We start from the raw sequence: 27,104 nt of genomic DNA on the forward strand, positions 1-27,104 counted from the left end.
TTTTGATCTTTTGTTTACCGGCCATTATTGGCTAAGGAAATCTTCAGACCGAACCAACTGAGTTTGACAAGAAGCTTTCAAGGACAAAGGAGACATCGGGGGTCTAATAGACAGGGATGTTTACATTCCTTTTGATAGCAATAAAAGTGATAACAAAAAATTGAAGACACAGTGTAAAAAGAGAAAAATTCTAATTAGAAAAAAAAAAAAAAACTGAAGCCCCCTCATCCCTTCGTGCTCGCACACAATGGTGAACGCATGCGTCGATCCCACACGCATTTGTAAATGGCAATTGCAGCTCACATGTGGGGTATCTAAGCTGGTCCTGTAAAGGCTTTTAAATTGGCACCTATGGAGATTATTAAGTACATTATTAATGTAATGTTTGGGGGTTCTAAGACGTTTTGTAGCAAAAAAAGTATGTTTTTTTACATGAAGGAAAGGAATGTCAGAACTGGCCCTGACTGGAAGTGGTTAAAGTATCTTTTGATCTGACCGATAAAGTCACATACTAGCTATGCAGTTATTTTTTAGAAGAAACTAAGTTTGAAAATTGATATTTTTTTTTTTTTTTAATTTAGGATACCATTAAAAATCCAACAGTGAGAGATTTCCTCAACAGACAGCTTGGAGATGATGGAATAAGTGCTGATGATGTCATCAATTTTTTGTACAATGGGAACCCTGACTCAAGACCAGATGGACAGCTGAACTTTGACTGGAGAAATATTTTTAATTTAACTGATCAAGTTTTGCGTCTTTTTAACAAATATATGGAGGTAAGTTGTTTTATACAGTATATATTAATGGAAATTCATTGTGTTAAATCCTTTGTTACTATATTTGTGTTAATTGTCTATTGTTACAGTTTATGCCCTTACATTATTCATCTCAAATTGTGAGAGTATGTTCATGGCTATAAAGTACATCATTCAAAATGATGGCTCGAGAAGACACCTCAGTACCTGCACGTTTTTCTTAAAAAAATTATTGATATTGTCTTGCTAATTCGTAACAAGTCTGGCCTGGTCTTGGGTGACCCAATCTTCAACATACACTGTATTACCAAGGGGAAATGATCCAGTCCTTTTGCACATATGGTTTATGTGGAAATAGAAAATAAGTTGTAAGGTTATTGCATACATGGGGTCATTGTGCGATTTTATATCCAGCCATTTGATATGAGAGCAGACAGTAATCACAGGTTCTAAACAAGTTCTCCATAAGTGCCCCTACATCTATAGAATTTTCATGATAATGGGGGGGGTCACTTGGGAACAGCTGTGTTCAGGGTATCAGTGGGTTATTGATCAGGGGGCAGTATAAAAATGTTTGGAAAATTGATGGCACTGACTTCTTGCACTAGGAAGTTTTGTAACTGAATGTGTATATATATATATATATATATATATATATATATATATATATATATACACACATACACACAGTGCTTAGCACAAATGAGTACACCCCTTTTGAAAGTAAGATTTTAATCAATGTCACAAAGAACACAAGAGCAATTTACACAATTTTGACAAAACTGAGTTTTATAGAACATTTGTTTAGCTCATCACATGAAAGTAAGGTTAATAATATAAAATAGGTTGCAAATTTTTACTCAAACTAGTTGATGCAAAAATGAATACACTCCACAACAAAAACGATTACATCTAGTATTTTGTAAGACTTCAATGATTTTTAAGGACAGCACCAAATTGTCTAGGCATGGAATTAACAAGTTGGTGACATATTGCAAAATCTATCTTTTTCCATTCTTTAAGAACAACCTCTTTTAGAGCCTGGATGCTGGATGGAGAGTGATGCTCAACTTGTCTCTTCAGAATTCCCCATACAGTAGGTGTTCAGATCGGCAGACACACTTGGCCACTGTATCTTGGAAATGTTGAGGAGGTGAAGTCTACAAGATTTGGACAGTGATTGCATTTGGGGCTGAAAGGACAGATGGGAGTCTAGGATTACACCTAGCACCCTGGCATGAGTGGAGGAACTGATGGTTGTGTTATTGATCTTGATGGAGAGGTCTGTGGAGGGGGCACAGGCTGGAGGGAATACTAAGAGCTCAGTTTTGGAAAGATTGAGTTTGAGGAAGTGGAGTGACATCCATGCCGATATGTCACTTAGTAGGTTAGTAATGCGAGAGGAGACTGAAGGGGTGAGATGAGGAGTAGAAAGATAGATTTGTGTGTCCTCAGCATAGAGATGGTACTTACAGCCATGGGAGTTTATCAAGTGACCAAGGGAGGAGGTGTAGATGGAGAAGAGTAGGGGTCCAAGGACAGAACCTTGAGGGACCCCCTACAGAAAGAGGGAGTGGAGAGGAGGAGCCAGAGTTGTAGGTAACGCTGAAGGAGCGCTGCGATAGGTAGGAGGAGAACCAGGAGAGAGCAAAGTCTTGGAGGCCAAGAGAGTGGAGTTTTTTGAGGAGGAGGGTGTGGTCAACAGTATCAAAAGCCGCAGAGAGGTCAAGTAGTAAGAATACGGAGTAGTGAGTAATTGAATTCTTGTTAATTAGGATTTGTTGTCTAAGGCTGTCCTTACCATGAAGGGGTAAGTTTCACAAGTTAGCCTGCAGTTTCTTGTTTGTGTTCTTACCTTCTTGCTGCAGTCCTGTTCCTGATCCCTTCTCATGTGTTTGTCTGTGCTCATCTATGGCTGTTGTCTGCTGTCCTCTGGGTTTTATTTCCTTCCCTTCCATTACTTCCTGGCCCACCTCCTTGTTTGCCTGTCTATATAAGACGTGCTCAGACTAGGCCACTTTGCCTGAGCAACTTCCTAGTTGTTGGAGCTCCCGTGTGTTACTACTGTCTGAATCCTACATTGACTACTTGTGTACCAACCCCAGCATCGTTCTATGGCCTTGCTTGTTTTCCGCCTGTCCTTACCTCAGCTTGCCTATTGGATTCCGTTTGTCTCCTCCCTTTATACTCTGCTCCCATGAGCTGTCTCCTCAACCTCAGCTGGGCATACCTGGGGGCCACGACCTGATCCCAGCTTGCTGCAAGTCCATCCCCATCATCAGGGGCTCTGGTGAAGAAGCAGGCTGGGGCTTAGACTCCGCACCCTGGGGAACCCCAAGTTGAGGATCAATAAGAGCTCACTACCACAGGTGCTGACAGTAGGTTAATTGTATTTGCCTCCCAGTCCACAATTTCACAGTTTTCCACTGTCTGTGATGGACATAAAAGTAGATCACCCATGTTAAAAGCTTGGCTGAACAGAGTAGAATTAAGTTTCATGGTGCAAAAATATGTCTTTCAAACTTAAATCCAGAACAAAAACAGATTGCACATCAGTACTTAACATTATAGTAACAATTGCACATTTGTACAATGTATTATCTCAAATACTTTAAAACATTTCCAAAACTACTATGCAGCAAATGTATGTATGGAGGTATATCCATTATCAGTTGAAGAACAATGGGTGCTCTAATCAGTTTTAATCTTTATTCACCCAGGGTCACAAAAAAAGAAGTGAGAGGGCCATGCATGACCCAAAAAATGCTTGTTTAACAAGACTGCTTTGCAATATCAGCTAATATTTTTAGGTATCTACCCCGGTTTCACTTCCTATTTCATATATTTCTCTGTTGTTCTTGCAAGAACTAATGGGTGGTCCTGTCTTGTTACCGAAACCTAAGTTATTTTCTTCTCTTGCTTTCTCCTTTTACATATAAATAAATAGCTAGTAATTGCTCTTAAAATAAGAGCAGGAAGTTAAGTTAAACTCAGTCAGGCATGCTCTGTCTAATCAGAGGGTAAACAATTAATTCCTTGGCTTGCGTGTCCTCCCTTGTCATTCCCATCTAGCTTTTTCTCTATCAGCAGGGGATGTCGCATTGTTTCCATTTCTTAATGGCACCATGAAATAGCAGCATAGGGAGCCAGATAATTGAAAAATATGGGGAAATGAGTTTACTGCCAAGACAAAGTACAACGACTGCCTGTAAACAAATGTATCATACCCTACACACACAGCCAAGAAAATCCATGCCAGCACTTCTGAGACGCTGTGCAGCATTCTCTAATCTTCAATGGGGACAGCCCATTATTACATTCATCTTAGTGTAGGAGGGTTTAGTGTGCCACTATAGTTGTCTTTTGACTCTCTGCACATCTATACAAAAATGTGACTGATTTAAATGACGCTGGCAGCTGTAAAATAATGAAGTGACCCAGAACGCCTTCATTCATCTTGCTAAATTGCAGCTTTCATGTTGACATGGTTGCATAGATCTGTCTAAACGCAGCACCCAGCCATAAGTAAAGAGAACTAATTTACCCAATAGCTTTCCATTATATTTATAGGTCCATTAAAAATTATTATAACAGCTACAGTAAGTTCACAATAAGCATGGACAATCTTTTGAGAATGATAAGGTTTTTCAAAAATTATTTTTGTGAATTATTTCAATTCAATGAGTAAAACAGTATAGTGTTATGTAGGTTAAAAAGGTGCTGTCTGTACCAGAGTGAAAAGGAATGTGCATAGAAAACAAAGGGTTTTACATCAAAACACAGACCAGAATTAGGGAATGCTTAGAAGTTTAAAACACAGGTTAACAGGTTTGGCAGCTCTATATATAGCTGCCACAGAATTAATAGACAATACATGGATCTTTCAAAGACTACTTTCTGAATTTCCTATGATTTCCAGTAGATCTTAAGCTACCTATTAAAATTTGACAGTGGCAACCACAAATAACTGAATGTTTCAAGGGTTGGAGGTGTTTTTGTTTATTTTACTATTGGTACTTGTATAGCACTGTCAATTTACACAGTGCTTTACATATATGTTGGACATTCACATCAGTCCTTCACCTTTAAGGAGCTTACAATCTAAGGTTCCTAACTTACATTCATATATACTTATACTAGGACCAATTTTAGACAGGAACCAATTAAACTACCAGCATGCCTTTTGGAGTATGGGAGGAAACCCACGTAGACTATGGAGAGCTTGGGGACTCTGTGCAGGTAGTGCCGTGGTTGGGATTCAAACCAGCAACCCTACTGCTGCCGAGTGGAAGTGCTGCCACACACATTGGATTAAATTAACATTGGATGAACTAGCATCTCGTACTAGACGCGCTGCAGGTGCTGCTTGACACGGAAGAGAAAAATTACAGTTCACTGAGAAAAGCTATCCTGGCTGATCGCAACTATCCATGATAAGGCTTGGCTAGGTAACATCTGAGAAGGCCTTCCAAGATGCAGTTCCTCCTTGATCTGACTGTAAATGGTCTGATTGGAAAAACATTCTCTAAGATCTGAAGGCAACTTTAAGTACGGTGAAGTCTGTGATCATGGTATATGGCCAACTAAACCAGCAGTCATATACCTGAAGGTATGATCTGACCGCAGCTGAAAGATCTTTCTTTGTATGTTGATGTATGTATGAAGGAGGCAGGGCGGAAGTAGGAGGAAAGCCCCAGCACCGTTTCTCTTGGGGATAATACAACAGGTCAGGAAAATAAAGCTCAGAGCATATCTAGAAAAGTCATGCAATGAATAACCTAACTACTTCTGTATCCAACCACACTGAGCAATGATCTTGTTGTATAAGTGTAATAGGATAAATTTCATTAAGACATTCTTTATCTATTCAGAGGACATGAATCCATCTGAATATATCAGACTAATTTCTCATTATATTGTTATTAGTTAACAGGATACACAAAGAACCCAAATTATCATATTAGAGTTGAAAATATTCAGTTTCATCTCTTTTGGAACATCATCTCTGAAATATTCCTAACATTATAAAGCTGTAAAAGCTCATTTTAGCAAACAGAATGCTTTAACAAAGGAGCCTTCATATATTAAACAATGTCTGCCAAAAGATTAACGACCTGTGCCCATATACTTTGATGTGAGGTAATTGCTCGATTTTTACCAGCAGTGAGTATCAGCAGAGAGGATCAAGCAATTTAACTTATTGGAATTACTGAATGTGAAGCATAGTATTATTTCAAATTTCCTGTTATTGAGTTATATTTCAAAGAATTTCATTCATAAATACAATTTCAGTTTATTTAATTATTAAATCAAATGTCTGGCTCAAGTATTGTAAAGCATTGTGTAAGTAAGGTTATATGCAATGACTGTATTTCTACTATTGATGGGAAAGAATATAAGACCAATAACCACTGGGAAAATCCACCTCTTTAACTCTCCTGACTAATGGCTAATCTGGCCCTGTCCAGGTGAATGATTTGCAGTTAATTCTGAAATTTAGGCCAAATTAAAACCCAGCTGTCAAAAGTGCAAGTCTCATAGGATGATGAAATGCATGGCCTACCTCATAAGCACTCTTTCAGAAAATCAAAAACACAGCGTTGGAACTGACCCAACGTTTTCCCCTATTAATTGTCATTATTATTATTATTATACAGGATTTATATATTGCCAACAGTTTGCTCAGTGCTTTACAATATAAAGGGAGACATTACAGCAAAGATACAGTTCAATACAAGAGGGCCCTGCTCCTTGGAGCTTACACTCTAAGAGGGAGGGGCTGGTGGTACAAAAGGTAATAACTGTGGGGGATGCGCTGATAGGAGGAATAGTAGATTCCGTTATTAGCTGAAGGCAGGATAGGCTTCCCTGAAGAGATGGGTTTCAGAGATCGTCTAAAAGTGGGCAGCGTAGGTGATAGTTGGATAGATTGGGATAGAGAGTTCCAAAGGATGGGGGATGCTCTGGAGAAGTCCTGGAGATGAGCTTGTGAGGAGGGGACAAGGGAGCTAAAGAGCAGGAGGCCATGGGAGGAGCGGAGAGGACGGTTTGGGTGATATTTGGAGACAAGATTGGTGATGTAATTTGGGGCAGAGTTATTGTTAATGTTTTGAATTTTATTTGTTGGGCAATGGGAACCCAGTAGAGGGATTGGCAGAAAGGGATGGCAGATATGAAACAGCTAGTAAGGTGGATGAGTCTGGTGCAGCATGATAGACTGGAGAAGGGATTGCCTGCGATTAGGTAGGCCAATGAGGTGGGAGTTACAATAGTCAAGGTGATAGATAACAAGGGAGTCAATAAGTTACTTAGTGGTTTCAGAGGTTAAGAACTGGTATGTCTTGGAGATGTTGCGGAGGTGATGTCTACAAGATTTGGACAGTGATTGGATTTGGGGCTGAAAGGACAGATGGAAGTCTAGGATTACACCTAGCACCCTGGCATGAGGGGATTTTATTGATTTTGATGGAGAAGTCAGTGGAGGGGGCATGAGCTGGAGGGAATATTATGAGCTCAGTTTTAGAAAGATTTAGTTTGAGGAAGTGGAGTGACATCCATGCTGATATGTCACTTAGTAGGTTAGTAATGCAAGAGGAGACTGAAGGGGTGAGGTGAAGAGTAGAAAGATAGATTTGTGTGTCATCAGCATAGAGATGGTACTTACAGCCATGGGAGTTTATCAAGTGACCAAGGGAGGAGGTGTAGATGGAGAAGAGAAGGAGTCCAAGGAAAGAATCTTGAGGGACCCCTACAGAAAGAGGGAGTGGAGAGGAGGAGACAGAGTTATAGGTATTGCTGAAGGAGCACTGCAATAGGAGAGGAGAACCAGGAGAGAGCAGAGTCTCAGAGGCCAAGAGAGTGGAGTTTTTTGAGGAGGAGGGGATGATCAACAGTATCAAAAGCCGCAGAGAGGTCAAGTAGTAAGAGTATGGCCATTGGTTTTAACAGTTAGTAAATAATTAGTGAGTTTTGGTAGGGTAGTTTCAGTGGATGTAGAAAATGAAAGCCAGACTGTAAAGGGTCAAGAAGGTTGTTGTCAGTGAGGTAGGAGCTCAGGCTTTTGTAGACTAAGCATTCTAAGAGTTTAGAGGTAAACGGGAGCAGGGAGATGGGTCTTAACTTGTTCAGGTTGGTGGGGTGAGTGAGGAAGATGTGAGTGAGGGAGCATAGGACATAAAAAGAGGGTGACTGTAGTAGTTGAGAGGAGACAGGATCCAGGGGGCACATGGAGAGATGGTCTTCGGAGAAATTGTTGGACCAGATTGTAATTTACTGCCTCTAAATCATTTTCACTTTGGTCTTTGATCCTGCACTTGGGTGCAGGTAGAAAGAAAATTAGCTTGTCTATGCTTCATATAGTCCTGGTAGGTAGAGTCAAGCAGTGTTAGCTCTGGATTTCCTGCTAATTAAAACCCTTGCCCAATAATTGGCACAATTTGCCTGGGAAGATACGTGCAAAATGAGCAGTGTTGTGGTTTATGGGTCTGGCTCAATGAGTTGATGGCTCAGCCTGCTCTGTACAGTATATGTATATGTGTAAAGAAGGCAATCAAGAGTCTAATTGTAACTACAGGAACTACAGGTAGCAGTAGGTATGGTCCCTTAAGATAATACTTGTCTTAATAATCTAATTTTATAATACTTAATAAACTAATAGACAGCTCAATAAAGCCTGTTGTTGTTCAATGTAGAAAACACATTTAAAGTATTTGCAAATAAATGTCGTTGCAACCTTTACACATCTACTCTTCTATATTAGCTTTATAAAAATGGAAAAGAGAAAATGTAATAAAATACGAGGCAAATGCAACTGCACGTGTATCCACAGTTGTTGATCACAGGGAGTAAATGTTATACTTGGCAGTGTTGTTTTGAATAGTGTAGGGAAGGGCTAGAACCCTTGTCATGTTTTTATTGCTGTCTGTGTCCCCACTGGAGAGATTAATTTTCTCTGTTTGGACTTCAACCAGTGTCACTGGAAATGAAAGTAAGGGAAAATCCAAAATACTGGGTCACCACCAAAACAGGAGTAAAGTAGAAACCTTCCAATGGGGGAACTTGTTGCAGTGACAGCTGTTTAAGAGGATATTTTTCTCACTTAACCATTCTCTGCTTTGTCCAAAAATAAAAATGAAAAGATTGGCTTTGGATATGCTATATTTAAACTGATTTTATGCAGACATATGTGAAGCTAAAAACCATCCCATTGGACTGGATCTCCTAAAGGGGATAGTTGAAAGGTATGCACAATGAGACATTTCTAAAAAAAAAATATGGGTACATCCAATTCAAGTGTATTTCAACATTTGTATAGCCTAGATGCAAGCAATGCTTGAGATTGTGTCTACCTGTGCCTATGTGAGGTTACCTGGAAAACATTCCATGTTGTTGAGACTTTAGGACAGGTTTGGGAAACACTATAAAGAAGCAAATATAACCATTTTTTGCATAAATATATGATTGGGATATTGTTTTTTAACCTGTCTGATGTATTTCTATTATGTGTTTACAGTGCCTAACTTTGGATAAATTTGAAGGACATGATGATGAATCTCATTTGACACACCATGCGCTTTACCTTCTGGAAGAGAATAAATTCTGGGCTGGTCTTGTGTTCATGGACATGTACCCATGGACCAATCAAATTCCACCTCATGTAAAGTACAAAATTCGCATGGATATTGATGTTGTGGAGAAAACTAACAAAATTAAAGATAGGTAGATGTATTATCTTTATAATTTTTTTTTCAGTTAACCAATAAAGAATAGCTTATAGTTCAAACCAATGTTTTTAGAATTGACTGAATTTCACTGGAATTTATTGAATCTAATTTTGTATTGCAAAAGGAAGGAAGAAAATGATACGCTTTTGTATCTATGTGCTTTGTTGTCCCTACCCGTTTCCGCTCCTCTTGAAGTATCCCCTTCTTCTTTCTTTGAAAATCTGTGTACATACCTTTTTCCCTGGGTCTTTGGTTCAGTTCGGTTTTGTCAAGGGTATTCTTTCTCCAACAGTTTGCAGGGAGACACCATGTAATGACTCTCTGCAGATTTCTCCAGTAAGTCTAGGTCAGCTGCCAGAATGCAGGACCATGATACCCTAGACTTACAGGAAGTAGGTTGAATGAGGCTGGTTGTGATTCAACCCAGAAGAGGGGCACCATCCAGAAGAAGTGTAAAATTTCTGTAGGGTAAGGCTACCAGATTTTTAAAGTGAGATCTGGGGACACCCAACTGACCACACCAACAATATCACACCCCCATTTGTGGCCACTTGTGGATACACCCACAAACTCCCACCCCATTCCTCCCCCCAGGACATTTTCGAATACAAACATACAGTTTTCAATGAACACGGTGCCACTTTCAGGCATCCTAACCCAGGCTAAGAACACATTGTTTTGTGGCATTAGAGACTGTAGATAATCTAAAAAATAAGAAAAATCTATACTTTTTCTTTAATTATACTTTGTCAGATCTATGTAAGCAAACCAATCACATTTTCACCTTTATGATCATTAAGAAAATTATTTCTTTCTTTGTGAGACATCAGACACCTATACTCTAAAATTGCTATACTTGTTCCTCCTCAGTTACTTATCAAATATTGCAGCCCAAGCATAAGTACAAGGGCTAGGGACCTAGCATTTTTAGAGCAAAAGGTCAACATTGGCAGCCTGCATACTGTATTTCACTTATGACAAATGTACTGTACTTTCAAAAGGGCAGTGTATATGGGACTTCTGATATGGAAAATGCAGCAGCCAATCATAAATCATTACCTGATCCATGTCTGCTTAGCAGTAAAACTATTTTACTCAGCATTTCAGTATATCCTTTGAGATCTCATGCTCTCATTTTGTACCCAACCAAGGCCAGGGCAGCATTGTAAAGGTAAATTAAATCCTATTTGGTACGCATGGTTTCTAAGTAACAGGATTATGGCACATGAGTATTCATTTGGGTGGTCTCAGGTTGAAGTATGCAGGTTAATGTGATCAAAGAAAAACAGGATTAAAATCCTCTTAGTTGCTCTTCTGACCTTGAACAGGTTTGACCTCTGTGAGTTTGGCCAGCTTTAGACAATAAGTTTACCCCTAGGGTGGCTTCTGCGGCTTTTCCCTATTGTCAGTGTTTTTGACTAAAGAAAAAGGAGAGAGTGAATGTGAATTGTGGTTGGCATTGACAGTTAATAGCAATTGGTATTAGTCATTTCAGTATGGCATATGGGACATGAGGACATTATTGAGTAACTTATAAAACACAACAGAAGGATAACGAGTACTACCTCTCCAGTTTTTGTACAAGACACTCCTAAATAATTTTTTGCTCTTAATTTTTGGTATTTTGCTTTGTATCACAAATGTACTTATCTTTCTTATAGATATTGGGATCCAGGCCCGAGGGCTGACCCAGTAGAAGACTTTCGTTATATTTGGGGAGGTTTTGCTTACCTTCAAGACATGATTGACCATGGAATTATTAAGTCCCAGACAAACAATGAATTGCCAACAGGTCTCTATGTGCAGCAAATGCCATACCCTTGCTTTGTGGATGATGTGTAAGTGTGAACACTAAATTAAATGCTAAAGCAAAAGTTAGGGATGACAAACTTGAACCAACTTGCTCCACTTTAGATGTTTGCCCCTTGACCTTATCTTAAAATGATTTAAAGTTTCCCAGGACAATTGCTACAAAGCATGTCTCTGAGGCCATGGCAATTATCTGTTTTTCTCACATGTTGATAAAGATGAAGGAGGAGAATAAATGACTCTGAGAAAATTGAACATGCGTCACACTGTAATACTATTTTCCTGTTGCTCATCCTATCAGCACACATCAAACATTGTAAACTCAGTGAAACGGGATTGCTATTCAAGGGTGCCTACTAACTAACAGCTAGGAAACAGGGACTATTTTTATTATGTTTTAAATCTGAACTGGGAAAATAAAAACAAAAATACCTTTAGTGCGGCTTCTCCTACACTGCAAGGGTTAAATGCTTGCCTAGGGTACTAGAAAAATAACTTTTACTTACCTAGTTAGTTATTCCCACAGCCTCCTCCCTCCATGGGACCGGGTCCCCCCAAACCTCTTTTATAAGGTGTTTCAGCAAGTAGTCGCAGCTGTGGCATCAAGTACAATGCAGGACCACTAGTCCTACATTATAAGTTAGGATGCCGATGACCTGACTAAAACTTAGAGCTTTGGAAAGAACAAGTAAGCACTGGCTGCTAGGAAAGCATTTAACTCTTGCATTGTAGAAGAACCCATACTGCAAGGACATCTATCCCTGTATATTATCAGAAGCTCCTAAAAAGCAGAGTCCCGAAGACAATTGTCACATAGACAGTGGTGCCCAATGAATATACTGGGAGAGCTGATCTCCCAATGCAATCTGCAGTGCTGAGCTGTCGATGTGTCATCCCTGTCCTGCTCTTCAACCATTGATGAATGAAAGCTCCAATTGTAGCCATTATTGTAGCCAGTGGCGTTTTTTGCTTCCGTGCACAAGTGGCCTTAACCTTATTACTTTTATGAATCCCTTTTTTGCCGTCTCCCTTTACCTTTTTTATGTTTTTTTTAAGTATATATGTAAACTTTTATTTGTTTTTGTAGCACTGCATTAAAAATTATTTGTGCTACAAAGGCAAATTTTTTTTTTTTAATTTTGGATAGTGTAAGGGAGAGCTATAACCCCATCAGGATTTTTGCCATCCATGTCCCATTGGGAAGATTTCCCTCCACTTCCTTTTGCATAGCCAAAACAAGAAGTGAGAGGAAATCTCTTCAAAGTGAGGGAAACCTGGGTTGTCGCCAGAACTAGTGTCCGCATTGAAAGATTTCCTTTCTATTCCTGTTCTGATGTCAACCCAAAATTTTGGATTTTCTTTTACTTCCACTTTCAATCATAATGGTAAACAGGACAAATAGAGAGGTTAGAGAATCTTCAACGGGGGCACAGACAGCCATAAAAACCTGACAAATGTTCTAATCTCTCTCTGCTCTAGCCAAAACTAAAAAAAAGGTTTGCTTTTAGTGACACTTTAAGTGCTTTTGTCAAAGGGACAAATCACAAAATAAAATTTTACTTTGGGTGAGTTATGAGATACCATGGTTTCCAGATGGAAGAATGAAATTTGTTCATTATGATAATGAAATTCTAATTGTGTTTCCCAATGCTTCTTATGACTTAATCACAATAATCTAACATCATTGCAGCACTTTTCCTCTTTCTGTTTGGTTTTTACCCTAGATCAAAACCTGGTAATTTAGAACTTAGGACTATCTTATCTGCACCCAACCATTATACTCATGGACATGCAAGCATTTTTTTTTCAGCTCCTGGGTGGGGGGGGGGGGGGCATTTTGGCATCTTTGCTAGAGATGAGCGAATTGTTCAAAAATTCGATTCGGCTGATTCGCCGAATTTGAGGAAGAAATTCGATTCGATGCGAATTAATTCGCTACGAATTTAACTTATTAAAAGGGTTTCTAGGCTTCAGAGAGCCTTTAAATTAGTGCAGAACACTGTACCTTTAATTTAAATGCCCTTGGAGATGAGGAAGGACAAGAAGAAGGAGAAGGAGAAGGATGAGAAGAAGGAGAAGGAGAAGGATGAGAAGAAGGAGAAGGATGAGAAGAAGGAGAAGGATGAGAAGAAGGAGAAGGATGAGAAGAAGGAGAAGGATGAGAAGATGGAGAAGGAGAAGGATGAGAAGATGGAGAAGGAGAAGGATGAGAAGAAGGAGAAGGAGAAGGATGAGAAGAAGGAGAAGGAGAAGGATGAGAAGAAGGAGAAGGAGAAGGATGAGAAGAAGGAGAAGGAGAAGGATGAGAAGAAGGAGAAGGATGAGAAGAAGGAGAAGGAGAAGGATGAGAAGAAGGAGAAGGAGAAGGATGAGAAGAAGGAGAAGGATGAGAAGAAGGAGAAGGATGAGAAGAAGGATGAGAAGAAGGAGAAGGATGAGAAGAAGGATGAGAAGAAGAAGAAGGATGAGAAGAAGAAGAAGGATGAGAAGAAGGAGAAGGATGAGAAGAAGGATGAGAAGAAGGAGAAGGAGGAGAAGGAGAAGGATGAGAAGAAGGAGAAGGATGAGAAGAAGGAGAAGGAGAAGGATGAGAAGAAGGAGAAGGAGAAGGATGAGAAGAAGGAGAAGGATGAGAAGAAGGAGAAGGATGAGAAGAAGGAGAAGGAGAAGGATGAGAAGAAGGAGAAGGATGAGGAGAAGGAGAAGGATGAGAAGAAGGAGAAGGATGAGAAGAAGGAGAAGGAGAAGGATGAGGAGAAGAAGAAGGAGAAGGAGAAGGATGAGAAGAAGGAGAAGGAAACAAATAGATACAATGTTTCAACCGCTGTATGGAGGGAATGTCACAGAACTGTCAGAAATAGCGGAGCTCTGCAGATACACTTAGCGGAGCTCTGCAGATAGATACAGCGGCTGAAACATAGGCTATGTTTCAACCGCTGTATGGAGTGAATGTCAGAGAACTGTCAGAAATAGCCTATTTCTGACAGTTCTCTGACATTCACTCCATACAGCAGTTGAAACATAGCCTATGTTTCAACCGCTGTATCTATCTGCAGAGCTCCGCTAAGTGTATCTGCAGAGCTCCGCTATTTCTGACAGTTCTGTGACATTCCCTCCATACAGCGGTTGAAACATTGTATCTATTTGTTTCCATTTATGGAAACAAATAGATACAATGTTTCAACCGCTGTATGGAGTGAATGTCACAGAACTGTCAGAAATAGGCTATTTCTGACAGTTCTGTGACATTCCCTCCATACAGCGGTTGAAACCGCTGTATGGAGTGAATGTCACAGAACTGTCAGAAATAGGCTATTTCTGACAGTTCTGTGACATTCCCTCCATACAGCGGTTGAAACATTGTATCTATTTGTTTCCATAAATGGAAACAAATAGATACAATGTTTCAACCGCTGTATGGAGGGAATGTCACAGAACTGTCAGAAATAGCGGAGCTCTGCAGATACACTTAGCGGAGCTCTGCAGATACACTTTTTGCCGGCTTGGAATTCTTCTTATTTTCATCCTACTTCTTCTTCTTCTTCATCATCCTCATCCTCTTCTTCTTCTTCTGAGGATGAGGATGAAGAAGAAGAAGAAGAAGAAGTAGGATGAAAATAAGAAGAATTCCAAGCCGGCAAAAAGTGTATCTGCAGAGCTCCTCTAAGTGTATCTGCAGAATAGAGGAGCTCTGCAGATACACTTTTTGCCGGCTTGGAATTCTTCTTATTTTCATCCTACTTCTTCTTCTTCTTCTTCTTCTTCTTCATCCTCATCCTCAGAAGAAGAGGATGAGGATGAAGAGGAAGAAGAAGAAGAAGAAGTAGGATGAAAATAAGAAGAATTCCAAGCCGGCAAAAAGTGTATCTGCAGAGCTCCTCTAAGTGTATCTGCAGAATAGAGGAGCTCTGCAGATACACTTTTTGCCAGCTTGGAATTCTTCTTATTTTCATCCTACTTCTTCTTCTTCTTCTTCTTCATCCTCATCCTCCAAAGAAGAAGAAGAGGATGAGGATGAGGATGAAGAGGAAGAAGAAGAAGAAGTAGGATGAAAATAAGAAGAATTCCAAGCCGGCAAAAAGTGTATCTGCAGAGCTCCTCTATTCTGCAGATACACTTAGAGGAGCTATGCAGATACACTTTTTGCCGGCTTGGAATTCTTCTTATTTTCATCCTACTTCTTCTTCTTCTTCATCCTCATCCTCAGAAGAAGAAGTAGAGGATGAGGATGAAGAGGAAGAAGAAGAAGAAGAAGAAGTAGGATGAAAATAAGAATTCCAAGCCGGCAAAAAGTGTATCTGCAGAGCTCCTCTATTCTGCAGATACACTTAGAGGAGCTCTGCAGATACACTTTTTGCCGGCTTGGAATTCTTCTTATTTTCATCCTACTTCCTCTTCTTCTTCTTCTTCTTCTTCATCCTCATCCTCCGAAGAAGAAGAAGAGGATGAGGATGAGGATGAAGAGGAAGAAGAAGAAGAAGTAGGATGAAAATAAGAAGAATTCCAAGCCGGCAAAAAGTGTATCTGCAGAGCTCCTCTATTCTGCAGATACACTTAGAGGAGCTCTGCAGATACACTTTTTGCCGGCTTGGAATTCTTCTTATTTTCATCCTACTTCTTCATCCTCATCCTCTTCTTCTTCTTCTGAGGATGAGGATGAAGAAGAAGAAGAAGAAGAAGAAGTAGGATGAAAATAAGAATAATTCCAAACCGGCAAAAAGTGTATCTGCAGAGCTCCTCTATTTCTGACAGTTCTCTGACTTTCACATTTACAGCGGTTGAAACATTGTATCTGTTTCCGAATAAAAACATCTGTATCCTAAATGGAAACAAATAGATACAATGTTTCAACTGCTGTACATGTGAAGGAACTGTCAGAGAACTGTCAGAAATAGCGGAGCTCTCTGCAGGGACACTTTTGCCGGCTGATCGGGAAAAATCCGATTCGCGCACCCGAAGTAGGCTAATATTCGGATTCGACGCGAATTTTTCCTGAAATTTGAATCGAATTCCACTTCGCCTGGTTCGATTCGCTCATCTCTAATCTTTGCCTTGACAGGACCTTGCTCCAACACTGATTGTGGAGCAGCTCTTGAGAAAACTTGTAGTGCTTTACCACTTCAGTATGATAGCATGTCATGTTAGTATGCACTGGAATCATCTCAGCATTTTCTAATAATTTATTCTTAAATCTGGCAGGGACATTCTAATATTACAATAGGACTTTATGGGGTACAAAAGATTTTAAGCCCAAGTTCATGCTGTTGTACAATGTGTGAAAACCTGCATTGGTGCAATGTGGTGCCATTCATTCTTAATGGCACTCCAACACGTCCTACTCACATACGTGTTAGCCAGCACACCACAATGTAATGCACTACAGTGCTTTGTGGGCGCTGCCTTAGAAAGAATAATACATTCACCTGTTTTGGTGCATTTTTGTTGCATTAGGCAACCTATTCAAATGAATGGATTTCCTTTAGGCAAGGCATGTTAACAAACAGCATAATGCATTTAAACATATCACAACGGTGTGAATTCATCCTAACACATAGCCTTTGTATATTTGATCTTCAGCTTTGGTATTTACAAATGTAGATTTTCAGGTGCTTATTAAACATTATATATTGCTGTATGTATAAATACAAATTTGCTCTCTCATGGTTGGATGCATTGATTGATTGACAACTTAGCAGATCCACTGACACTCAATCACAATCTGGTGCAGCTCTGCATAGAAACCAAACAGCTTCCAGATTTTATTGTCAAAGTTTAATTGAATAACACCCCGGTCACACTGGATGCGAATTGGCATGCGATTTGTATGCTATGCGATTTGCAAATCACATGCCAAGTCACACCATAGTGTCCGCAATTACAGCAGTCATATCGGAGCGGTTCCGACTTGGTCGGAGCCGCACTGATTTCCAAAGTAGTACTTGCACTACTTTTGGTGAGATTTGCATAGACATCTGTGTCAGGTGTCTTGCAAATTGCACCTGTAAGTCACACGATTTCAAAGTCGAGTTTGATGTGACCGGGGTGTAAGCTGAAATTAGAAGCTGATTTGCTACCATGCACAGCTGCTCCGGATTCTGAGTGCACCAGTTTTAGTAACTCTCCCCCAGTGTGTCTTTAACTCTTCTTGAAAAAAACAAATACGGGATGCTAAACCGAATGATACTATAAGGACTTTATTTACAGTCCTTTCAGAAAGCTAATCATGTAAAAGAGGTCAGCGCAAAATAAATGCTTTTATCAATATGTGTAAATATTTTAAAAACCTTGTTTCTGTCCATAGCTCTAACTATATTTCAAATGTCTTTGCCTTTAATTAAGTCTGCACTGCATTGAATCAGATTGAATGGCCACATGGTAGATAGTACATGCTTTGGCCACCCCCGAAGCTCAGGATATTAAATTGTAGCTCTTCAGAAGTAATGCAGTTATTACTCAGCTGGCAGGCACTGTTGGCACACTTATTTTACATGATAGATTATTTTATTTCTTGGCATTCTTCATTTTTATTTTATGTAACCACAAGAGATTTTTCTATTTACAAAGTCAAATGTATAAAGGATCTGCAAAACACAACAACTTAGCTTGTGCTTGTATGCCATATGGAGTTTTTCCAATAAATTATATTAAGTCATAACCAAGTTTGTCATACAGTCTAATGTCCCTTCCCTTTTGGCACATGGAACGGTTAACACAGAAGCTACTTATCAGTATGGTTTGGTACATTTGATATTACATGGAACTACAATATAATATTAGGCACCCTATAATAAATAAAGACTAAAGACCATTTGTAGTATTGAAAAGGTCACTGTATTTATTAAGGGTTACTATATATTAGAACAAATTGACAGTATATTGTTAAGCTAACTACACAAAATGGCCCAGCTATAGAAGAACAAGCAACATAATCACAAAAATATTTTCCTAAAACTAGTTATTTCTATCTTAGGCTGAGCCCTACTAATAAAACCGTTCCAGGGGTGATCCTGATCTGACAGCTGGATGTTAACGGCATCAATGGGAGGCTCTATAGACTAGGAGAACAGCTTGACCAACGGTTGGCTGATGTCCTCACAGCTACCAATGGCCAAGTACTATGAGTTGGAGCATTTACCAAACTACTATCTAATGGCTGTTAAAGCACCAATGAATCTGGTTAGGACTGAAAGGCAAATGAAATAAGACATTTAACCCTTTAAAGTTATTGCACATTCCATGAGGCCCCTCCGCTGTACATGGCATTTCCCATCCATTAGTAGGTTATCATGATACCTGGAAAAACCACATAAACCCTGCATGAACATACAGGATCCATAGAGTTGGAATTAAATGTAGGACCACAAACTTGTAGGTTTATAGAATTAACCAATTTGTCAGCAAACTACCATTGTTTTATTTCTTCCAAAGACTATATCTGTCTAGCTGATTTAAAGTTGAACTCCAGGAAGTTAAAAAGTGCACAAATTAATTCAGCTCTGTATTCAGTAAGACATTATGAATGTATTTTTTAATACAAATAGTGTAGGTACCTGAGTTTGACCTGGTTTCAGCCTTCTGCAGTCCCTGTACAGCAGAGCTCAGGCTGGAAAATCATGCTGATAGGAGGAGAGGTCAGAGTGGCAGAGGGATGAGCCTGCTGTCTGCTGATTCTCATTTCACTGACCATGCCCAGTCCGGGGGAGGGACCAGACCTGTAAGGGTAGTTTAACTGCAGCAGAGAAAAAATAGGCTTCTTGTTATGATATGCAACAGAGATATGTAAATCTCAGGACTGGATGGACAGAAATACAAATCCTTTTTTCAACTAAAACAACTTTGATATATGAATTTCACCTGTGTATTTAGCTATGTGCCTGAAGTTCAGCCCTAATAAGGTAATGCAGTTATTATTAATATTGTCTAAAGTACAAAAAAACAATATCAACCCACCTGATTTCCCATTGTTTTCAATTAAGAACAGGCATAAAAAATGCAGATCCACTCTGTATTGTTCTTTACTTCATTTAATAAGACTGTAAGTGTATAATGAAAGTCTAAACTATTATTAGAGAATATTGCGCTGAAGGGTGTATTTGATGAAAGTGTTGCAATAGAGAAACTTTAGAATAAGCCATAGTTACACAGACCTATTTCTATATATGAGACTCACTCCTTTGTATCCTCACTCCTCAATAGCACTTTATAGATAATTATGCTTCATTAGTAAAGCATTTCTAATGCCTACAGGCTAGTTTTGATTAAAGGCACTTTTCAAACCAAATAAAAAATTTAAATAGAACTGTCGCCTACACTTTTTTCAGTTCAGAATAGAGTGGAAGGAAGGTAATCATTCCTGACAGTTTTTTAGTACTGTCTCTGTTTCTGTCAGGGAGATTTACCTTTACTTCCTGTCCCAGTTACATCACAGGAAGTTAGCGGAAATAAGATGAAATAAAGAGTGAACTGAGATTCAAATCGTTCCTCACGCTACACAAAAGTAAAATAGGTTTGGTTGGAGTACCACCATAAACCTTGGGATGAATACAGACAGCATACCCTAGCCACTCAGTGTTTTTTACTTTTTTAAGACATTCATTACTGTAATACATGACTCCGCTCCATGTTGTCAGTGATCTGGTGATCTGCTTGTGATGATGAACCACCCACTACAGATTCCTTGCTACATCTCTGTTGCACCCTCTAGTGTGCTGCTAAAATAGTGTAGGCAAATCTATTGTGTATGATTCTTGGTAACTGTGGGATTCTGTGATTAAGGTCGGGCTACACAGGTCAAGCAAGATGGCTTAACAGGTTGGGACTCCATCACCTCCACCTGGTTTTGAAGGACCATGGGAACCTTCCAGAAGGCAGTAGGCGGAGGAAGTGGAGACCTAATCTGCATGTTCATGGGAGTTTACCCAATCCAGGTTTGGAGGCCCTGATAGAATGCTGGACCAGTTCATAAATATGGGATAGTCAGGCCGGCTGGGGAGTCGGGTGGAAGATGGAGTGCGGAGAAGACTATCGGTGGTCTTGGAGGGGCCCCCTAGGTCAGAGTGAGTACATCAGCACAACCAGGGATTCACAAGGGGAGAGACTGCACATGTAGCATGCTTTCAAAGGACAGTGCTGTGCTTAATTTTTTATTCTTGTCCAGGAGATCTTCAGAGCAACCAGCATGGCTGGTTGTGTCTGCAGGCTGTGGAGCTGAGAGCAGTTCTACAGGGGAGAGGAGATATCTCTGCATGTAGTTTACAAGTCAAGCTGATTTTCAGAGGTGGGGGGGGGCGCTCTGCGAGTTCCTTGTCTGTAAAGGGCTGTTGCTACTGATCTGCAAAGACTGTGGATGAAAGTGTAGAAAATGCGTGTTGCCTGGCTGTGCATAGCAACATAGTGGCCCTCACAAGGGTAGCGCTACATCTCAAAAGCAGTAATAAGATTCTCTAAGCTACCAATCAGAATTAAAAATGCCTTGCAAGCTTGATTGTGATTGGTGATGCAGGAAGGAGAGCAAAGGGTGTGCCCTGTGGATGTTGTAGACTACAGAGGACTCAAATTAAGGCAAATGGATGGAGCTTGTAGGCAGGTGCTGTCTGCTTTCTCCACTGCAGGTAGTGCTCGACTGGAGCGGAGCTGCAGCTGGAGAGGTAGTCAGGAGAAACCCGGTTTTCTATAGTTTCCTGGCCCCTGGAGGCAGCGTTCCAGTTGGCTACGTTGTGTCCAAGTGGCTCCGGTGGCCATCTTGGGCCAGCAGAGCCTTTATAAGTGCGTGTCCCCAGGCTTTGGTATGCGTTTTGGTGAGTGGACAGAGTAGGGAAAGAGCACACATCTGTAAGGGAAAGTGATCAGCAGCAGAGAAAGGTTCCAGACGAGTAGGGACATGTTATCCTGCACTGGAATCTTTCTTTCCCCTTGGGCTCAGACAGGCCAGGCTGCATTCTGCCCTTGGAGACAGAAGTTACCGGTGCATCTTACCCACTCTATTCTGCAAGCTGCAAAGAACTGTGAGTGGTCCCTAGCATGGTGCCCTCAGACTGGGTAGTTTGTATTCTTTGGCCATTTTGTCAATACATGTCTTGTTACTTACAACTAGACTTTGTGTGTTTACTGCCGCTGCACATATCCACAAGCATTCTAATTTTAGCATAGCTGCAGTGCGCTGAAATGTATTAGTAGTTCACAGGCTGGACACATTTAATGGTATAGTATATTTAACGGACCAAGTGAGCAAAAACCAATACGTTCATTGTTAGGGTTTATATTCACTTTAAATTATGCTAGTATTCAGATGAATATCTTTTCATAGTACTATATACCATTCCACCTAAAGAGTTACTAAACCCTGCATTCACTATATCCGGTCTCCCACGGTACAGGGAACATGGAAATGCAATTATTTTAATAAATATAAACTGCTAAATACCTTTTCTCATCAGCAGTATACAGTATAGCAGTCTTGGGACTTCTATCAGTGTCCCTCTGAGCACTGGTTATTCTTGTAGGAGGAGTTTTCATTCAGTCTAGACATCACTGATTGGTCCTGTACTAATCACAGGCACTCTTCCAAAAAAAAAACATATCTCTACCAAACAGAGCATGTGCAGACTTTCCGCTGCTGCTCTGTACTATGATAGATGGATTGGGGCAGTAGAACAAGGGAAGGATCAGAGAAGACAGGATCAAACAGCCTTTTTACACCATTGTATTGTACAGCACTGAGCGAACTATTGGCGCTTTATAAATACTGTATAATAATAAAATAATAATGTGGAGGATTAACCCCCTTAGGTTCCACAGTGAGTATAACAAGCAACTGTTGTGGTAAAACTTTAAGCTATTAATTATCTTTGAACAGCATATGATATAACCATAAGCACAGTCTTAAAAAAATAGAACTATATGTATTTATTTTTACTTTTTTTTTGTTTTGTTTTTTTAGTTCAACTGCCCTTGTCTTGGACACTTATACCTGTTCACTACAGTGCTGAAATGTTTATGAACAAAGAGCCAATCTGACCACTAATATCCAAAGCATTATAGAAATATTGGTGTTTAGAATTGGTCCAGTGGTTTATGGGGCATCTAGTATAGTGAACCTTTCGGTGAGACACATGTAATGCTTTTTTTAATAGATTTTAATGATTATATTCTTTTTGTTTGCAGTTTTATGATAACACTGAATCGCTGCTTCCCAATTTTTATGGTGTTGTCTTGGATATACTCCGTCTCCATGTTGGTGAAGGACATTGTTCTTGAAAAGGAACTGCGTCTGAAAGAAACCATGAAAAATTTGGGTGTCACTAATGATGTCATTTGGTTAACATGGTTCATTGATAGTTTAAGTGTCATGACTCTTAGTACCTTACTTCTCACCATTGCTATTGTGGTAAGTCCCAACGCAAGTTATGTGTTGTGGTTTAGACTGTACCCATCATTCTACTGAAAACACACAGTACTGGTAAAATGTAGATGTATTTTGATGCATATGACAAATGAACATCTTTCCGCTTGGGAGGACCCTGGTCATTAGTCTACAGCTGTATACAAGTCCTTGACTTCTCTAAAAGTCAAGGTTAAATAAAAATGAAAGAAAATGACTTAGGAGCAGCATCTTTCTACAGTTTCAACTTTGTTTTCCCATAGTACTCAATGTTTTAGAATTTAAATTAAATTTGAGCCACTGCACAAAACCCCTTATTACAATAACCTTACTAAAACCTCACCCATGGGCCTGAAATCTGGATTGCCCATAAAAAAATGATATTAGAAAGTATATGTTAACTTGCAGGTTTTATAAGTTCAGTTGACCAGTAAGGTTACACCAATAAAAATCACCATAACTATCACTTTACATGTTATGTATCGCCTCTAGCAGACAAATATAAAGATACATGTTCGTCAGACTTCCCCTCTACAGGTGCCTCACAGCCATTTCCACGTAGTCTGGAGGCATGTGTATTGCTTGACCTGTATTTCCGTAATGGTTGAATGATTATCTGCAGGCTTTACATTTTCTTAGAATATCAGTCAGAGAAAACATGCTTTCCACATTCCAACACACATGCCCAGATCGAGCCCTGATTATCTTCTTGTCTTGTCAGATCTGCTAGAGCTGATAAAGCACGTAGAAATTCTGGAGCAAAGGTATGCATCCTGCAGCGGTTTAACTCTTGTGGAACTACAATGCCCAGAATTCAGGAAACTAAAGCCTCCCAAACCGGCAACCTGTAATGAATACTGTAATTGTGCTGTCACATTTCAGCAACAGTTTGATCCGGCAAGCTCGATTAAGACATAGAAAGACAGTTTATTGAGGCCATTCTGTATTTTGAAATTGTAAATGCTTAAAGCTGACTTGCAGGAATTCAGCCACTTTCTAAAATCTACTGTCTTACTAGGGGTTACATCCAAGGAGATGCATGCCATCTGGTGGACTTATCTCTTTAATTTACATCTGGCAGTTTTACTGAGCACCAGGGAGTACTGCTATTGATATGATCCAGAGGATCTGATAGGAGAGATACTACCTTCTGTTACAGCAGCAACTCTGCCCACCCCTCTCTTCGCTGCTGGCCATTTACAGAAAACTTGGTATTTTATGAATGGGTTTACATTATACAAAGTGCTCTTTGACTGCGCAGGAGGAGAGAAGGAACAGACAAAAAGGAGATGAGACCAGTAGGTCCACCATTGGAGCACCGGACGTATCACAGTAGCTTTGCACCCAGTGCTCAGTAAGAATAAAGATTGTAAATTAAAGAGCTAACTCCTCGAGGTGGAATGTAGCTCGTTGGACTTAACCCCTAGTAATCCAAAACATTTCTGAAAGTTACTGAATTCCTGGAGTTTAGCTTTAAAGTGCAGAGTCACAGTGTTTAGTGAATGAGGTGAAGGTCTGCTGGCTTCCATCATCCAATCATATGCAAGTAACGTAGCGTTTGTTTTTAAATTACTTGAATGTAGTTGGGTATACTTTTCAAAGCAAAAGATCACCACATTCACCAAGCTCTGGGGCAAATTCCCTTGCAAAGTGCAACTTCCCTTGCAAAATGAACAGCTCATTTGCCTTTAGTAAATCAACCCCAGTATGTGAAATCTTAAGCGCATAGTGTCAGTCCTGCCTACTTCCCAGTCCTCACTTCATCTCCTTAAACCCATCTTGTGCACAGGAAGTTATCAGCTAAAAAGATTTCTAGAAGAATCAACAGGTATTTTTTTTCACTTTTTGAACAGATATCACAAAATGCGTTCAATGGTACAATGGTATAGATCTTCCTAAGACTCGCCTTATGGGTTTCATAAAGGAGTTTATAAATGTATATTTCTTACATTGTTACTCCATTTTTATAGATCTGTAGTATAAATGACCATATATGTTCATTAAAAGGCAGATTCCTCACTAGGACTGATGGTGCATGAGGCCTCTATCTGTTTACAAAACCTATCAGGCCCTACCACAATCCTCAATGCAAACATGGAAACACGTTGTGCTGTAGGGGAGAATACATATTGGCAACACATCCCTATGCTTTGCTCCATTAAAAAGGGAGGAATCTGTCCAGCACTTTTAAAGTGGACCTACAATTTATAAAATAAGGGAGGTATTTATAGGTTTTACCTGGGGACACTGGAATAATGACATTTTCTACAAGCTTAGTATCCACATCATGTGACTAGTTTAGTATTATTATTATTATTATTATACAGTATTTATAAAGCGCCAATAGTTCGCTCAGCGCTGTACATTAAAAACTGTACTGTAAAAACCACTGCTAGAGTGTGCTATTGTAGGTAGCATGGGTTCTGTTTATATGTAGAACTACTTATTTTTATTTATTACAGGTACTTATATAGCCCCATCAATTTACCCAGTGCTTTACATACATATATTGTACATTGACATCAGTCCCTAACCCTCAAGGGGTGTACAATCTAAGGTCCCTAACTTACATTCATACATACTCATACTAGGGCCACTTTAGTTAGGAGAAAATTAACCTACCAGCATGTCTTTGGAGTGTGGGAGAAAACCCACGCAGGCACAGGGAGACCATGCAAACTCCAGGCAGGTGGTTCCATGGTTGGGATTTGAACCAGCTACCCTAGTACTGCCAGGCGGAAGTGTTAACCATTACTTTTCAATTGTGCAGACCACTGAACAAGTAGATATGGGTTCATGGTTCCTGACCTTGTAACATTAACAGGAGGTCTTGTCCCTACTCCCACCTGTGACTTGCCAGTGAAGGAGAAGCAGTAGACTAATGTGCTCATATCACTCGGCTCTTTCCACCTATCAGTATGATTCTTTTTAGCAAATGAGTACTGCACCATAATTAAATGTCTATTTGTTCTGCTCCAGTCTGAGTTCTGCTACATAGGGGATCACAAGAGGTTGATACCAATTCTAATTCTGGTGCTTACACTTATTGCAGTTAAAAATGATTAGGACCCATACACACCAGTGAGTCATGTTGGATACATGGACGCTGTTGAGCGGTATCACACAATGCAGATGTGCCAATCGTTTTCTTAGAGCTTTATTAAAATCTTATGAGTAGCATTTCAATACCTTTCTATGCACTGCAGTGGTGTTGCAGTGTGCTGATTTGCTTCACAACCTGCTAAGCTGAAAATGTACTACACACGATACTTTATTTCAGTGCACTCTGCAACAACTTTTTGGTCTAAACTAACATTATAGAAAGCAAGGAACTTTGTCTTGTCTATATGTTGGGGGTGAACTGGAAATAGTCACATCTGGGGTGAATGGGCTCTTAATGATGCATTTTAAATAAATACAGAGTCATTCATTTGTTTTTTTTAAATATCTGCCTAGAGTTAGGCTTTGAGAAGCTGGACTACAGTACAGAACCTCTAAGGATTGAAATATCTTCTTTAATTGTTCAGGGCTAAATTGGCTATTTTCTTGTTATTTCCATAGTCCACAAACTTTTGCCTTTCACAAAAGCAGCAAATCCTGTGATGCTTCATACTTGCTATGTATTTGTATATTCTGTCATTTGTTTTTTTTCTTTTTTCGATTAGTTCTATGTTTTCTGAAAGAGGTTCTGCTTTATTTCCTCTCTTTTCTTATCTCTGTGTCAGAATCACATTTTCCTGCACTCCCTTGTTTTATCCACAATAAGAGCTCACGCTGATTGAGTTTCCTTTTTGGTTGCAGGGTGGCGGAGTCCTTCACTACAGCAATCCTTTAATCCTGTTCCTCTTTCTGATGGCTTTCACGCTCTCCACCATCATGCAGGGTTTCCTCATGAGTGTCTTCTTCTCTAAAGCCAACCTGGCAGCGGCTTGCAGCGGGGTCATCTATTTCACACTCTACTTGCCACACATCCTGTGCTTCGCTTGGCAGGACCGCATGACTTTTAAATTGAAAACAATTGCAGTGAGTTTTTGTGCTTGCCTTTTATCAGAGCACTATGCTTTTCTGGTGTTTGTTTACTGCAGACCATTTGTAGAAACATAATATAGGAAAAATCATTTAAGTGCTAATTATTATTATTATTATTGATACTGGCAAATATGAGCCTGCTCATCAATTGATTAAATGAGGCCAATTTTTTTACTATGTTCCATTGGGAAATTATCCAGAGCAACATATACAAAAAGACCCCCGAGTGGGACTTTTTTGCAGCAATAAGGTATTACACGGATATTCAAGAAAACATGTTTGTAAAAGAAATATCAGCTTTATTACATACACATATTTAATATAAAATACATGAGTTTAAAAGGAACATTGCTCTGACAATATTCTTACAGAAAGAGAAAATTATCCCGATGTGTTTCAATTATT

At 39.6% G+C, this 27,104-nt stretch overlaps 1 protein-coding gene across 1 annotated transcript in view; it reads left to right on the forward strand.

Annotated features, from left to right (window-relative positions):
• ABCA4 (ATP binding cassette subfamily A member 4) overlaps window positions 1-27,104 on the forward strand; it is a 259,321-nt gene that overhangs the window by 97,543 nt on the left and 134,674 nt on the right. Inside the window, exons 13-17 of the mRNA XM_089677323.1 lie at window positions 582-779; window positions 9,271-9,476; window positions 11,143-11,319; window positions 22,454-22,676; window positions 26,472-26,693. Of these exons, the coding sequence (XP_089533449.1) occupies window positions 582-779; window positions 9,271-9,476; window positions 11,143-11,319; window positions 22,454-22,676; window positions 26,472-26,693 (1,026 nt within the window). The remainder of the gene's footprint in view (window positions 1-581; window positions 780-9,270; window positions 9,477-11,142; window positions 11,320-22,453; window positions 22,677-26,471; window positions 26,694-27,104) is intronic.

This window comes from Staurois parvus, unplaced genomic scaffold (assembly GCF_062004578.1).
Source record: "Staurois parvus isolate SC_StPar_1 unplaced genomic scaffold, SC_StPar_1.0 ptg000183l, whole genome shotgun sequence".
Taxonomy (NCBI): domain Eukaryota; kingdom Metazoa; phylum Chordata; class Amphibia; order Anura; family Ranidae; genus Staurois; species Staurois parvus.